Source organism: Lacerta agilis, chromosome 12 (assembly GCF_009819535.1).
Source record: "Lacerta agilis isolate rLacAgi1 chromosome 12, rLacAgi1.pri, whole genome shotgun sequence".
NCBI classification, from domain to species: Eukaryota; Metazoa; Chordata; class Lepidosauria; order Squamata; family Lacertidae; genus Lacerta; species Lacerta agilis.
Window position 1 is genome coordinate 50,458,455 of NC_046323.1, and position 11,950 is coordinate 50,470,404.

General features: G+C 49.4%; 1 protein-coding gene across 1 annotated transcript; it reads right to left on the reverse strand.

Moving 5' to 3' along the window:
- Positions 1-950: 950 nt before the first annotated feature.
- Positions 951-10,495, reverse strand: KLHL40 (kelch like family member 40). Its single transcript, XM_033165750.1, has 6 exons — positions 9,295-10,495; positions 7,566-7,726; positions 5,541-5,648; positions 3,807-3,992; positions 2,887-3,033; positions 951-1,149 (listed from the first exon to the last, which is right to left on the reverse strand). The coding sequence occupies exons 1-6, from the start codon at positions 10,447-10,449 to the stop codon at positions 1,038-1,040; spliced, it is 1,869 nt and encodes a 622-aa protein (XP_033021641.1). The 5' UTR covers positions 10,450-10,495; the 3' UTR covers positions 951-1,037.
- Positions 10,496-11,950: the final 1,455 nt, after the last annotated feature.

Below are 11,950 nucleotides of genomic sequence, written 5' to 3' on the forward strand. Positions count from 1 at the left end.
AAGCTCCTTTTGCAAAGGGGGAAAAGCAAAGAGGAAAGCCCCATTTTTATGGGGTTCAGCTCACATTTCTGCAGCTTCTAAAGGAAAGGGAGCCTTTTCTACAGTTTCCAGACAGACAATCTAATCAGCCAGTCACATGTCCTGGGGAAACAAACAACCTCCCTCTGCAGCACATTCAACAAAGGAGGGCGGGGCTGAAAGGGAGCCGGGACTCTTATCTCTCTCCCGATCTCTTGCTGATCAGCTGCTGCACGGGGTCCTTTCAACACCCCCTTTTCTCTTTGTAAAATAAAAGGCATGATCCTCTTTTGGCCCCCGGGCAATTCAGCTCCAGGGACCAGCATTCGCTCCATAAGACGCACAGATATTTCCCCTTACTTTTTAGGAGGGAAAATGTGTGTCTTATGGAGCAAAAAATACGGTAAGTCATCTACAGATTTCAGATTCCTAGGCATCGACACCAAATACCTAGATATACCTGAGGTTTTTTTTTTACCTCCTGTCCATCTGTCTGGGTAGAAGCAGAAAAGACTCCGGGAGTCCCTCAGTAATAGGAAATTGGTGACTATTTCTTCAGGGTACAGAGAACAGCTGGGCTAACGTAGCTTTGGGTTTCGGCAAGATTGCAAGGTCTCGCTTCCCTTCCCTGAGCGAGTCATCTTCTCCGTAGCTGCTGCTCCCTCCCAGGTCAGTAGATCAAAGAGGGCGAAGTTGTGCTAAGATTTAGGGAACCGCCTACCAGCTCCTGCCGAACTTGATTGGTTCTCTGCTTGCACAAATTTCCTTCCACAAATTTCTTGCAAGAATGCCAGCCCGTCCATTATGGCCTTTCATTATCCCAGTGCTCATTAGCGAAACCGAGTAAATAAGACAGGAAGCAGCAAATGTAGCAGTTTTTCAAAATGTTTTAGCTAACCAAAAAGGAAAACAAAAATGACACCCATCAAAACTGACTTACAAAAGAAAGAGAATTTTGGGGAGGCAGGGAGAGAAAGAGATCTTGGTAGCAAGAAGTTAAAAGTGATGTTGGGGTGAAATCACATCTTTGTTAATCGCAGAACGTTGAGCCGCACGGGCAGAAACGTGGCACCTGACGCGTACTGGATCTCTCGGAGAACACCTTCCCACTTCTTCCCTTCTTCGTCGTACCTGGGAAAGTCAGGAACAGAATTGGATGAGACCAGGGTGGGGTGAATGGACCTACAGTTCTTATATTAACTGGTGTAAAATGCACAGGTGCCAGTACATTTGGTTACCGATTTTCATAAATCCTATGCACTTGATCCCTTGATTGTAAAAGAAACGGGGGGCGGGGGGGACGCTCACAGTGCTTTACAAAAAAGATAATAAAATCCAGAAAAATTCACAACCGTACTTGAAGACATTCAAAAGTTAAAATACTGAAACTAAAGTTGCCTTGACTTTCGAAGCACCCCCTGGGTAAGGTAGAGTTAAAGGGACCCCTGACCATTAGGTCCAGTCACGGATGACTCTGGGGTTGCGGTGTTTATCTCGCTTTACTGGCCGAGGGAGCCAACGTACAGCTTCCGGGTCATGTGGCCAGCATGACTAAGCCGCTTCTGGCGAACCAGAGCAGCGCACGGAAACGCTGTTGACCTTTCCGCCAGAGCAGTACCTATTTATCTACTTGCACTTTGACGTGCTTTCAAACTGCTAGGTGGGCAGGAGCTGGGACCAAGCAATGGGAGCTCACCCCGTCGCAGGGATTCGAACCACCGACCTTCTGATCAGCAAGCCCTAGGCTCTTGCGTCCCACAAGCACCTGGGTAGGCTTGTCTAAACAGGAATGGTTTTAGCAGGCACCAAAAAAGAGTGCAGCGACAGAGCCTGCTTGATATCACAAGGCAGGGAGTTCCCAAGTTCCACACTAAAATTCTATTACATCCCTCCATGTTTTTTTTTGAAATGTATTGGGACTGGTGCTTTTTAATTTGTGCATAACGGACCTGGAGAAAAGATGTAAGACCGTGTGGTTCTCTGTTCTGCCCTGTATTTAGTCCATGCGGCAGCGGAACTGATCCCATCACACTGCTGCTCGTCTGCCGCTCAAAACAACATTATTGTTCTCTGTGGCGGAATTATGCAATTTATGCATAATTGCATAAGTTACGTTGCCATTTTAGATTCTTCCACCCCATTTGCAAAGGAAACCCAGTGCAGGTGCGGAAGGGGGTGCAATCAGTTACGTATCTTTGTTGGAATACTCTGACAGCCCCAATCTGCCATGAAGTAGCTGAGTTTTCAGGCAACCTCAAATTCTAGCGAGACGAGAAATCAGGGTCAGACTCGACGGCCCCCGAAAAGAGCTCTCCAAATGGGGAGCGGGGAGATGGTTGATGCAGCGGCAAAGGAGGGCTGCACTATAAAATCAATGATCCACATTGGGGCAAAACCAAGGACTCCCTCATAAAGCTGCATAAAATTAATCTGTGGAATTCCTTGCCACAAGATGGCCACGGTGGCTGTAAAAGGGGATCAAGCGCTTCCATGGAGATAGTGTTTCTATCAATGGCAACTCATCATCGTGGCTCTGTGGCATCATTTGCTGTTCAGAGCTAGTAGGGATAGCTCAGTTGGTTAGAGCGTGGTGCTGATAGCGCCAAGGTTGCAGGTTCGATCCCTGTAAGGGACAGCTGAATATTCCTGCATTGGAGGGGGTTGGGCTAGATGATCCTCAGGACCCCTTCCAACTCTACAATTCTATGGTTCTATGTAGCACAGCTGAAAGTCATCTCTTGGTATAATAGGCACTAGCATAAAAACCCACAATCACAACAAAACACCTTTCATAAATGAGAAATCTCCAGCATTTGCTTTCCTCCCATGAATGCCAGCAAGGCTGAACATCATGTCAGCATGTCTTACCTCCAAACGTCATTGAGCTCTGTTGGCACCAGTTCCCCCGACTCTGTCTCCACGGTGGCAAATCCTCCAATCAGGTAGAGAGTACCTGCCAAGCTGACCAGGCTGACTGAGCTACGCTCCTGGGGGAATTCCGGCAAGGGTTCCCACCTGAAACGGCACAGAAAACCAGGTGAGCATGAGGATGCAGGCCTCTCTGCCTGCACGTTCCCTGGCTGACATCCCTATATGCATAAGAGCACTAGATATGGGGCATGCAATGGGGCACAGGCACAAAGAAATGGGCACCAAACTACTACTACCACTCTGGTCCAGTTTCCTTCCACCGAGACTCTCCTCTGGACAGGGAATTCTGGGTGGGGTTGAACTATCCTGTCTAGTCCTAATGCAGAAACACAGCAGAGGTACCTGGCCAAAGGTTTGTATATCTGCTGCATCTCTGTATGAGTGGTTGCGCAGAGCAGGCCTCTTTCTATCTGTAAGCATCTCACAGATCAGTGACTCACACAGAGTGCAACGGGGAACCTCCTCTGTATGATAATTCTGATTCTTGCACACTTTGCAGATAAACGTCTGCAGCAGAGGAATTTTAGCAGTGGTGGTGAGAAACGTGCTTCGGGGTTCAATAGTTCTGAGAAATCCTGGTCAGGAGGGGAGGGTTCGAAAAAAAAGATTCTAATTACAAGAAAGGAGATTCCAGCTAAACATTTGGAAACACTTCCTGAGGGTAAGAACGATTCGACAGTGGAACAAACTAAATTGGAAGGTGGTGGACTCCTTCATTGGAAGTTTATAAACGGAGATTGGATGGGATTCTTGAGCTGTGATTCCTGCATTGCGGGGGGTTGGACTAGATGACCGTTGGGGGTCCCTTCCAACTCTACAGTTCTGTGATTCTTTGTGCTGCCAGGCAAGGCACTTACTTATTGGCTGCAATGTCATAAACTTCCACCGAGCTGGTCAAGCCGGAATCGGTCACTCCGGCCACCACGTAAATTTTCCCGTTGTGTAACGTCGTCCCGAAGAGTGATCGCGCTGTTTTCATGGGAGCCAATTCCTTCCACTCAAACTTCTTTGGGTTGTAGACAAGGAGTGTTTTCAGGCACTTCCTGGCGTAGAAGGGGCAGGGGTGAGATTTGTTTAGTTTATTTACCTTTTTTTATAATCCCACCTCTCTCCCAAGCTGAGGTTCAAGGCGGTTTACGACGTTTAAAAACAACATTATAAAATACAGAGCGATAAAAAACAAACTGTTTAAAAGCAATAGTTAAAATGCACCAAAACACATTTGGAACCAGTGATTAAAATGCAGTCTTCCCTGAGAGCAGCCCAGTGGTCAGAACCATCTTTCGGCTGAGTTTCCAAAGGCCTGTCTGAACAGGGAGGTCTTAGTCTGCTGGCAGAGGGAGGACTAGGAGGGAGCCAGTCTTCAGGCGCGGAGGAAGCCTCCTCGCTACCCGGGGCGGTGAACGGAGGCACCCCCTGGGGCGGGGCGTCCTGATGTCACGACGCAACGTCAGGACGGAGTGAGCATGCGCCAAATCCGGCGCATGCTCACTCCGCCGCTGGGCCGTCGCCGCCACTCCTGCGGCAAACTTGTGAGCCTTTTTGTCCGCGAAAAGCAGCACGGCCTTACGCCCGCCACTTGCGCTCAGCAGCCCCACGAGCCACCGATAGCTCAGCGGCTGGCAAGGTCGCCGCAGGAGCAGTGGTGGCGGCCCACAAGCCATCCGTAGCGGCACTGATGGGCGGGCCCCGGGCGGGCCGGGAGGTGGCGCAGCCTCGTTCTGTGGCTTGCTTGCAGGCGCCGAGCAGGTTTGCAATTTGAGGCTGCCTCGCTCCGCGGCTTGCTCGGGACCCGCCGGTGGAGCGGGGCAGGGAGGGGCGGGGCTGGCCCAAGTGTCACCCCCCCTCTCCCCTGGAACCCGGGGTGCCCCGCTCCCTACGCCCCGCCCTCCCTACGCCACTGCCAGTCTTAACTTCTCCAGGGAGCAAATTCCACTAAATGGGAGCAGCCACAGAAAAGGCCCTCTCTCCTGTCACCACCAGCTGTGCTTCTGATAGTGAATGGACCGAGACAAGGTGCAGCACATCCGGACACCTCCATCTGCCCCAGCTGCAACAAAACAGGTCTCTCCCGTATCGGTCTCCATAGCCGCAGCAGGCGCTGTAACTGTCCCAGCAATTTGACTGCACCCCCCAAAGGCTCACTCCTCCATTGTCTCCCGACACAGACGGACGCCAGCCAACCAGATGTGAACAGCTCCTCTTGTGTCAAATTCTGTGCCATTTTTCTTGGAAAAGAGGTGCCGGAACTCACCAAGAACACGCCTAAGATTTCAGACTAAAACTGCAGAGTGCAAAGAAAGGAGGACCTTTTTTCTGACCCACTGCTTCCAGCTACTCTCTGAAGACTGGAGAAGAGGCCCTCTTGAGAATATTAGGGGGGTGGGGTGGGCGGGGGAATGACTACTAGAGCATGTGAAAAATAAACATGATATTTTAGCTGCAGTTCATTCAGTTTCAGCTTTGTATTCTTGCTATTTTAAAATAATAATCCCGCCTAGACATTCCGTTGTTGCGCCCATAACCTCGGTTCAAGGTGCTATTTAGCTGCTAGCTTTCATATCTCCGTTTCTATCACTGCTCTCACTTACTTGTCATTTCCTTTGCCTCCGATGGCGTAGATGAGGTCATTCTGGGATACCACGCTGTGGCCATAGACTGGGTAAGGAAGGGAGTCCGCATCGCCCCATTTAAAGGACCTGATGGACAGAAGAGTGATATTATTTCAGCCAGCCTTCAGCCAGTGTGGTGTAGTGGTTAAGAGCGGTAGACTCGTAATCCGGGGAACCGGGTTCGCGTCTCCGCTCCTCCACATGCAGCTGCTGGGTGACCTTGGGCTAGTCACACTTCTCTGAAGTCTCTCAGCCCCACTCACCTCACAGAGTGTTTGTTGTGGGGGAGGAAGGGAAAGGAGAATGTTAGCCGCTTTGAGACTCCTTAGGGTAGTGATAAAGTGGGATATCAAATCCAAACTCCTCTTCGTCTTCTTCCTCCCCAGGCCCCCAACCCTGCCCCACCACTCCCCCGTATGAAAATAACATCCAGAAATGTGTTGCATTAGGGGAAATTGCATGGCAAAAATTGTGTATATTGCACCAAAAAACCATATAAATTAGGAGAAAACAATGGTTAATTTTCATTTAAAAAGATTTGCAAACTAACGTCGAGAACTGAAGGAAAGGAGCCGTGTTGGTCTGCCATAGTCAAAACAAAATATAAAATTAAAAAATAATAATCTAAAAATCCTTCCAGGAGCACCTTAGAGACCAACTAAGTTTGTTATACCAAGAACAAAAAAAGGTATCTGAAGAAGTGTGCATGCACACGAAAGCTCATACCAAGTACAAACTTAGTTGGTCTCTAAGGTGCTACTGGAAGGATTTTTTGATTTTATATTTTGTTTTGAAGGAAAGGAGACACTGAGGAAAGTCTGACATATTTGCTTCTTTGTCTTCCCAGGAAAGTGGCTGTAGGATCGCAGCCTCAGACTTCCCTTCACCCTTCTTTTCTGCATTTCTTTGCCCCTTTCACAGCAGCATACGAAAACTTCTTCCCACTTCCATGAATGTCTTTTTAGGCACCAAGCAAATATCTCCCTATTTCCCCAGGCTTTTCACCTCAGACGTGCTTAAATAAATAAATTAATAAATCTACTGCAATCATTTCTACTGCTGCCTTTTGCTGTGATTAACTCTTTTAATGGATGGCTTTTGTTATCTATTTGCTGCACGATCTGAATTCTCTGGGTGGCTCACGAGGAACAAATTAAATGCAAACGTAGTATGGAACCATAAAAGTGGCGACACGATTAAAGCATAATTAGAAAGTAAGTTATGGGCTGTTATCTGCTGCTGCAAACTACCCAGACGTTGTTTTGTTTTTAATGTTTGTGTGTTATGGAAATGTTTTAAATAAATAAAGATGCTAATCCCAATGTTGACAAATTATTACCCCGAGGCCCTTTTTGATTTCGACAGGCACAACTGAGGCCGATTCGACCTTCATTTTCATATAATCATAGAACTGTAGAGAAGGAAATGATTCTGAGGTTCATAGTCCAACCCCCTGCGACGCAGAATCTCAACTAAACTATCTTTGACAGGTGCCCATCCAAACTCTCCTTAAAAAGGTCCAAGACGCACCGCCTCCCTAGGGAGACTGTTCCACTGTTGAACAGCTCTCACTATCAAAAAGTTCTTCCTAAAGTTTAGCCGGAATCTCCTTTCTGGTAACTTGAATCCATTGGTTCGGGTCCTAGCCTCCAGAGCAGGAGAAAGCAAGCTTGCTTTATCCTCCATTTGATAGCCCTTGAGATATTTGAAGATGGCTCTCCTATCTCCTCTCAGTCTCCTCTTTTCCAGGCTAAACATACCCAACTCCCTCAACCGTTCTTCATAAGGCCCTTGGTCATCTTGGTTGCCCTCCTCTGCACACGTTGCAGCTCGTCAACATCCTCCTTAAATTGTGGCGCCCACAGTTTTGCCTGTCAAAATTTGAACAATGGCCTCAGGGTAATAACGTGGACTGTCCCTCACGAAAATCTGCTTAGGAGTCTGTATTGGCTGGCTCAAGTTTTAGGCCCCAGCCTGAAATGAACGACTTTGTTTCGCACTCACAGCCGATCATAGCACAGGACCGAGTCCAAGGTCTCTTCTCCTTCCTTCAGCTCTTTCCCGCCAACCACAAAGATGGAGTTTTCGGCCTCGCCGAGGCCAAACAGGCAGCGCGGAGATGGGAGGGGAGGCATCCCGAGCCAGTCTGAGTCCAAGTGGTCATACTGCAGAGAAGCAATAAGGCAGAGAAGCATCATGGCAGAACTGAGGACCACATTCCCACCTGCACAACCTTCTAAGGGCCGCATGTCCATGGTAGGCAGGGCCAGAGGCAAAAACAGATTTGATTAGAGTTTGGATTTGATATCCCGCTTTATCACTAGCCAAAGGAGTCTCAAAGCGGCTCACATTCTCCTTTCCCTTCCTCCCCCACAACAAACACTCTGTGAGGTGAGTGAGGCTGAGAGACTTCAAAGAAGTGTGACTAGCCCAAGGTCAACCAGCAGCTGCATGTGGAGGAGCGGAGACGCGAACCCGGTTCACCAGATTACGAGTTTACCGCTCTTAACCACTACACCACACTGGATCTTGTTTCTGCACACCCCTTTATCCTCCATCCAGGAAGCCAAGAGGTACCACCAGAGAGAAGAGGACACTTTCCAGCCAGACCAAAACACTCAAGCAGGATGAGGCATGGCTGTGGCCTGGGGAGAGTCCAAAAGGACTGATAGAAAGGCCTGGAAGGTCACATTTGGACCCTGGGCTTGAAGTCTCTCACTCCTGCTATACAGGAAGAAGAAGAAGACTCCTAAGACCGTGGACCTGTATCATACCCCTCAGCCATCTGGATTTGAGCGGGACATCCTGGAATTACAGAAGCCAACCTTTGCTTCTGATTGGATCCCAGAATGTCCCGTGTTTTTGGCCTCTCATGCTCACCCAAGTCAGAGTTTGGGCCAAAAAACATGAGCATCCCAATTTTGATCAGTGGGATGTTGGAGGGGATGCTGTATATATTTACTCAGAAGTACATCACACTGCATTGACTAGAGTTTACGGCCAGACGCTTCAGGTTACAGATGCCTCAGGTTACAGACTCCGCTAACCCAGAAATAGTACCTCAGGTTAAGAACTTTACCTCAGGATGAGAACAGAAATCGCGTGGCGGCGGCGTGGCAGCAGCGGGAGGCCCCATCAGCTAAAGTGGAACCTCAGGTTAAGAACAGTTTCAGGTTAAGAACAGACCTCAGGAACGAATTAAGTTCTTAACCCGAGGTATCACTTTACCATTTTAAGCAGTCATAGCTTCCGGCAAAGAATTTTGGGCACAGTCATTCATTAAGGGTGCTAAGAGTTGTTAAGAGACCTTCTTGGCCCCCTCGCCAAGATGTGACTGGAATACTGAGCAGAAGCACTTCATACTGCAACCTTTTGTTGCAGGTCCCACTTGTGTTCGGATAAAAGGGAAGCTGGACCCCTGGCTATGTGGATCTCCTGCCTCATCTAGCCGGACAACCGTTAGATTTTGAACAAAGCAACAACTATCTAGGTAATGCAATGCAAGGCGATGCAGTGCCATTGTTCTGAACTTGCCACCGTCCCTGCTGTGCCACAAACTTAAAACAGGGCGCCAGGCCAGTATGAACCAGGGCACATCTGAAACTGGACCCAAACCATCCTGGAGTTGGCTCTGCACTCTAAGGGAAACCTAGCACTGCATGACTCTTGGCCCGGGAGCAGCAAGTTGTGTGCATCATTCACAAGCCAGGAGAAAGAAAACGACAGGTGGTACCTGCAAGAAATAGGAGTTCATGGGATCCTCTTTATTGTCCTCGTTGTAGTAAATTCCACCTGCTATGAAGATCTGGTTCTCGCGGGTGACCAGGCTGACGTGGTTCTTTGGGATCTGAGCGGAGACGGAGGCGAAAAAGCACTCGTTGGCCCCCGGATCGTAAGCCACGGCCCCTGAGTCACTGACCATGAAAATAAGGTCTTGTAGAAACATCCCAAAGCGCATTGTGTCGTTCAAGATCCCTGGGAGAGCCTCCTCCTCTTCCTCTTCCTCTCCTGCTTCTTGCTCTACCTCTCCGTTGATGACATTGTCGCCAGATTTCTTCTCCCCCTTTTTCTTCCCCGTCGTCTTTCTCACCACCGTCAACTTCCCGTCATGGGCATCCTTGACCATCTGGAGCTTCTTGAGGAGCTCTGGGCTGGATTTGACCAAGGCGTGCTTCTCCACCTGGTCCTTGAAGTAACCTTTGTCCATGAGTCGGAAGCGGATGCTCTCAAAGACCACGGGGAGCGCCTTCGCCCGGGCCTCGTGGTCCTTGGCTGTGGCCCACTTCATCACCACCTCGAAGACGGTCTCCTCCTTCTCTACGTTGAGCGAGTCGGTGGAGATGATGGCGATGAGCTCGTCGGGAGAGAGCTGGCTGAACTCCTCGTCCCGGGAGATGAGGGCGAAGCGGTCACTTATGAAATCCCTCGCCGCTATGGCTAGGCGTGCACAGTCCAGCATCAAGCCCAGCCTGAAAATGGCCAGGCAGTTGCTGAGGCAAAGTCTCTTTTGCAGGAAGGAGACGCAGACGGTGAAGATGGAAGGGATCTGGAACATGTTGGCCACCGTGAAGATGTCCTGGACATTCTGCTCGGTGATGTCTAGTTCCGAAGTGTAGATGTAGTGAAGGATCTTCCCCATGACTTCTGGATCGACGTCCTCCAAGTCGATCTCCTTTTTCTTGCTTTCCTCCATGTCCGAGAGGAACATAGCCCTGAAGTAGGGGCTGCAGGCGGCAAGGACCAGGCGGTGGCACGGGAATTCTTTCCCTTTGACTTTCAAGACGCAGTCGAGGAACTTGTTGTGGTCTAGCATGTCTTTCAGACCATCCTGGAGGAGGGTTTGCTGGTAGAGACGCAACTCCTCGGCTTGTTCCATCGGCAAGGCCATGACTCCGGTTGCTTCCTCCTCCTCCTCCTCGGCCTTCTCTTCCCACACTCCTTTGAACCTGTGAGCGTCCGAGGTCCCCCTTTTCTTTGCTCCCAGATGGAGCTCAGAGAATATGAGAGTCTTGCTGCCACTGCAGCTGGCTGTGTGGCTCAGTTTCCACAGCAAGAGGGGCCTTTTATATATAGCTACAGCATTACGGAGCTTAGGGAATCCATTCGGCAGCATATGTAAGCCGATCACCTTTTAATATGACAAACTGGCCTGCCGGGGAGGGGTGGCTGTTGTTGGTGGGTGGGGTGGCACGAGGGGGGCTGGGTAACAGCTGTAAGTGTAATTCTAGACCCATGGCAGACGCTTTCGTGATTCACTATCGGGGAAGCCTTTCCCTGAAGGACTTTCGGCAGAAAAGCTGCTGACCGGCTGCCTTAGTAACGGTGTGTGAAACAGATTCTGCCTTGGAGTGACTCGATGTTCCTAAAATCAAGCTCAGGAGCCGTGGGGATAGTCTTGACTGCACACACACACACACACACACACACACACACACACCATATCCCTGGTCTCCTTTGCTAAATCCGGAGCAAAGATTAATGCTCTAAAAATATACTGCAAAGTCAGAGTTGAGTAAACAGCAAAGAAATGCATCTGACGTTCGGTGCGAAAGGAGGAAATCCGTCCAAGTCACAAATGCTCCTCGTGCTTGCTTCCCCCAGGGATGGTTTATCTGATTTTATTTATTCACATGTACATCGTTGTTTGCACCGTGTTCCCTCAAGTGATCGGCTGTTCCAGAGACAGCCGTACGCAGGATTCGTTTCCTCGCCAGGAGCAAGTGCGGTTGTGTTACGGGGCCCTTCGCAACAAACTTTATGTTTACAAGTGAGCAGATGGGGAAACAGGCAAGCTGCTAGTCCCTAAGCAACACCGGTAAGGTGAGGGCCCATCACACCAAGCCAGAAACCTTTTAGCAGCCTATTCCAGACAGCTTCGAACGGAGGCTGAGTTTCATTGTGTTCAGATTTCATTCCCCATCCTGCTCCTGGCTTCACATTTCCCCCACACAGAACACTGAGATCATAAGCCCTATTTCTGACATTTCCACCATACTAGCAGGACTTGACTGCTCATTTGTCACAAAATGTTGCAGTATGAAGTGCTTCTGCTCAGTATCCCGGTCATCCAGCCATGCCCTGCCTCAGGATACTCCACTCCATTAGCCGTCCCTCCTGCTTTTACATGCCCTGCCCCCCAAATAGCCAGTCAGTATTCCCTTTTTGTATTTCTGCGGACTTTGAGGGTATCCGCAAAGCTGCAGGTATATCCCTCTTGCTTGTCGGTGGTACCATTTTGGATCCATAAGTGCTGGCAACACTTTCTGTCTGGGTGTCAGAAATATGTGGAATGATTGTTAGGGGCCAAGCTGAAGAAGAAGAAGAAGAAGAAGAAGAGGAGGAGGAGGAGGAGGAGGAGGAGGAGGAGTTTGGATTTGATATCCCGCTTT

Bases quoted from the DNA above. Each gene is read 5' to 3' on its own strand.
- KLHL40 (XM_033165750.1), bottom strand. From the start codon at position 10,449: ATGGCCTTGCCGATGGAACAAGCCGAGGAGTTGCGTCTCTACCAGCAA. The intron at 7,727-9,294 runs GTACCACCTGTC...GCTTCTCTGCAG, and splicing joins TGAACTCCTATTTCTTGCAG to TATGACCACTTGGACTCAGA. The intron at 5,649-7,565 runs GTGAGTGCGAAA...TCTGTCCATCAG, and splicing joins GTCCTGTGCTATGATCGGCT to GTCCTTTAAATGGGGCGATG.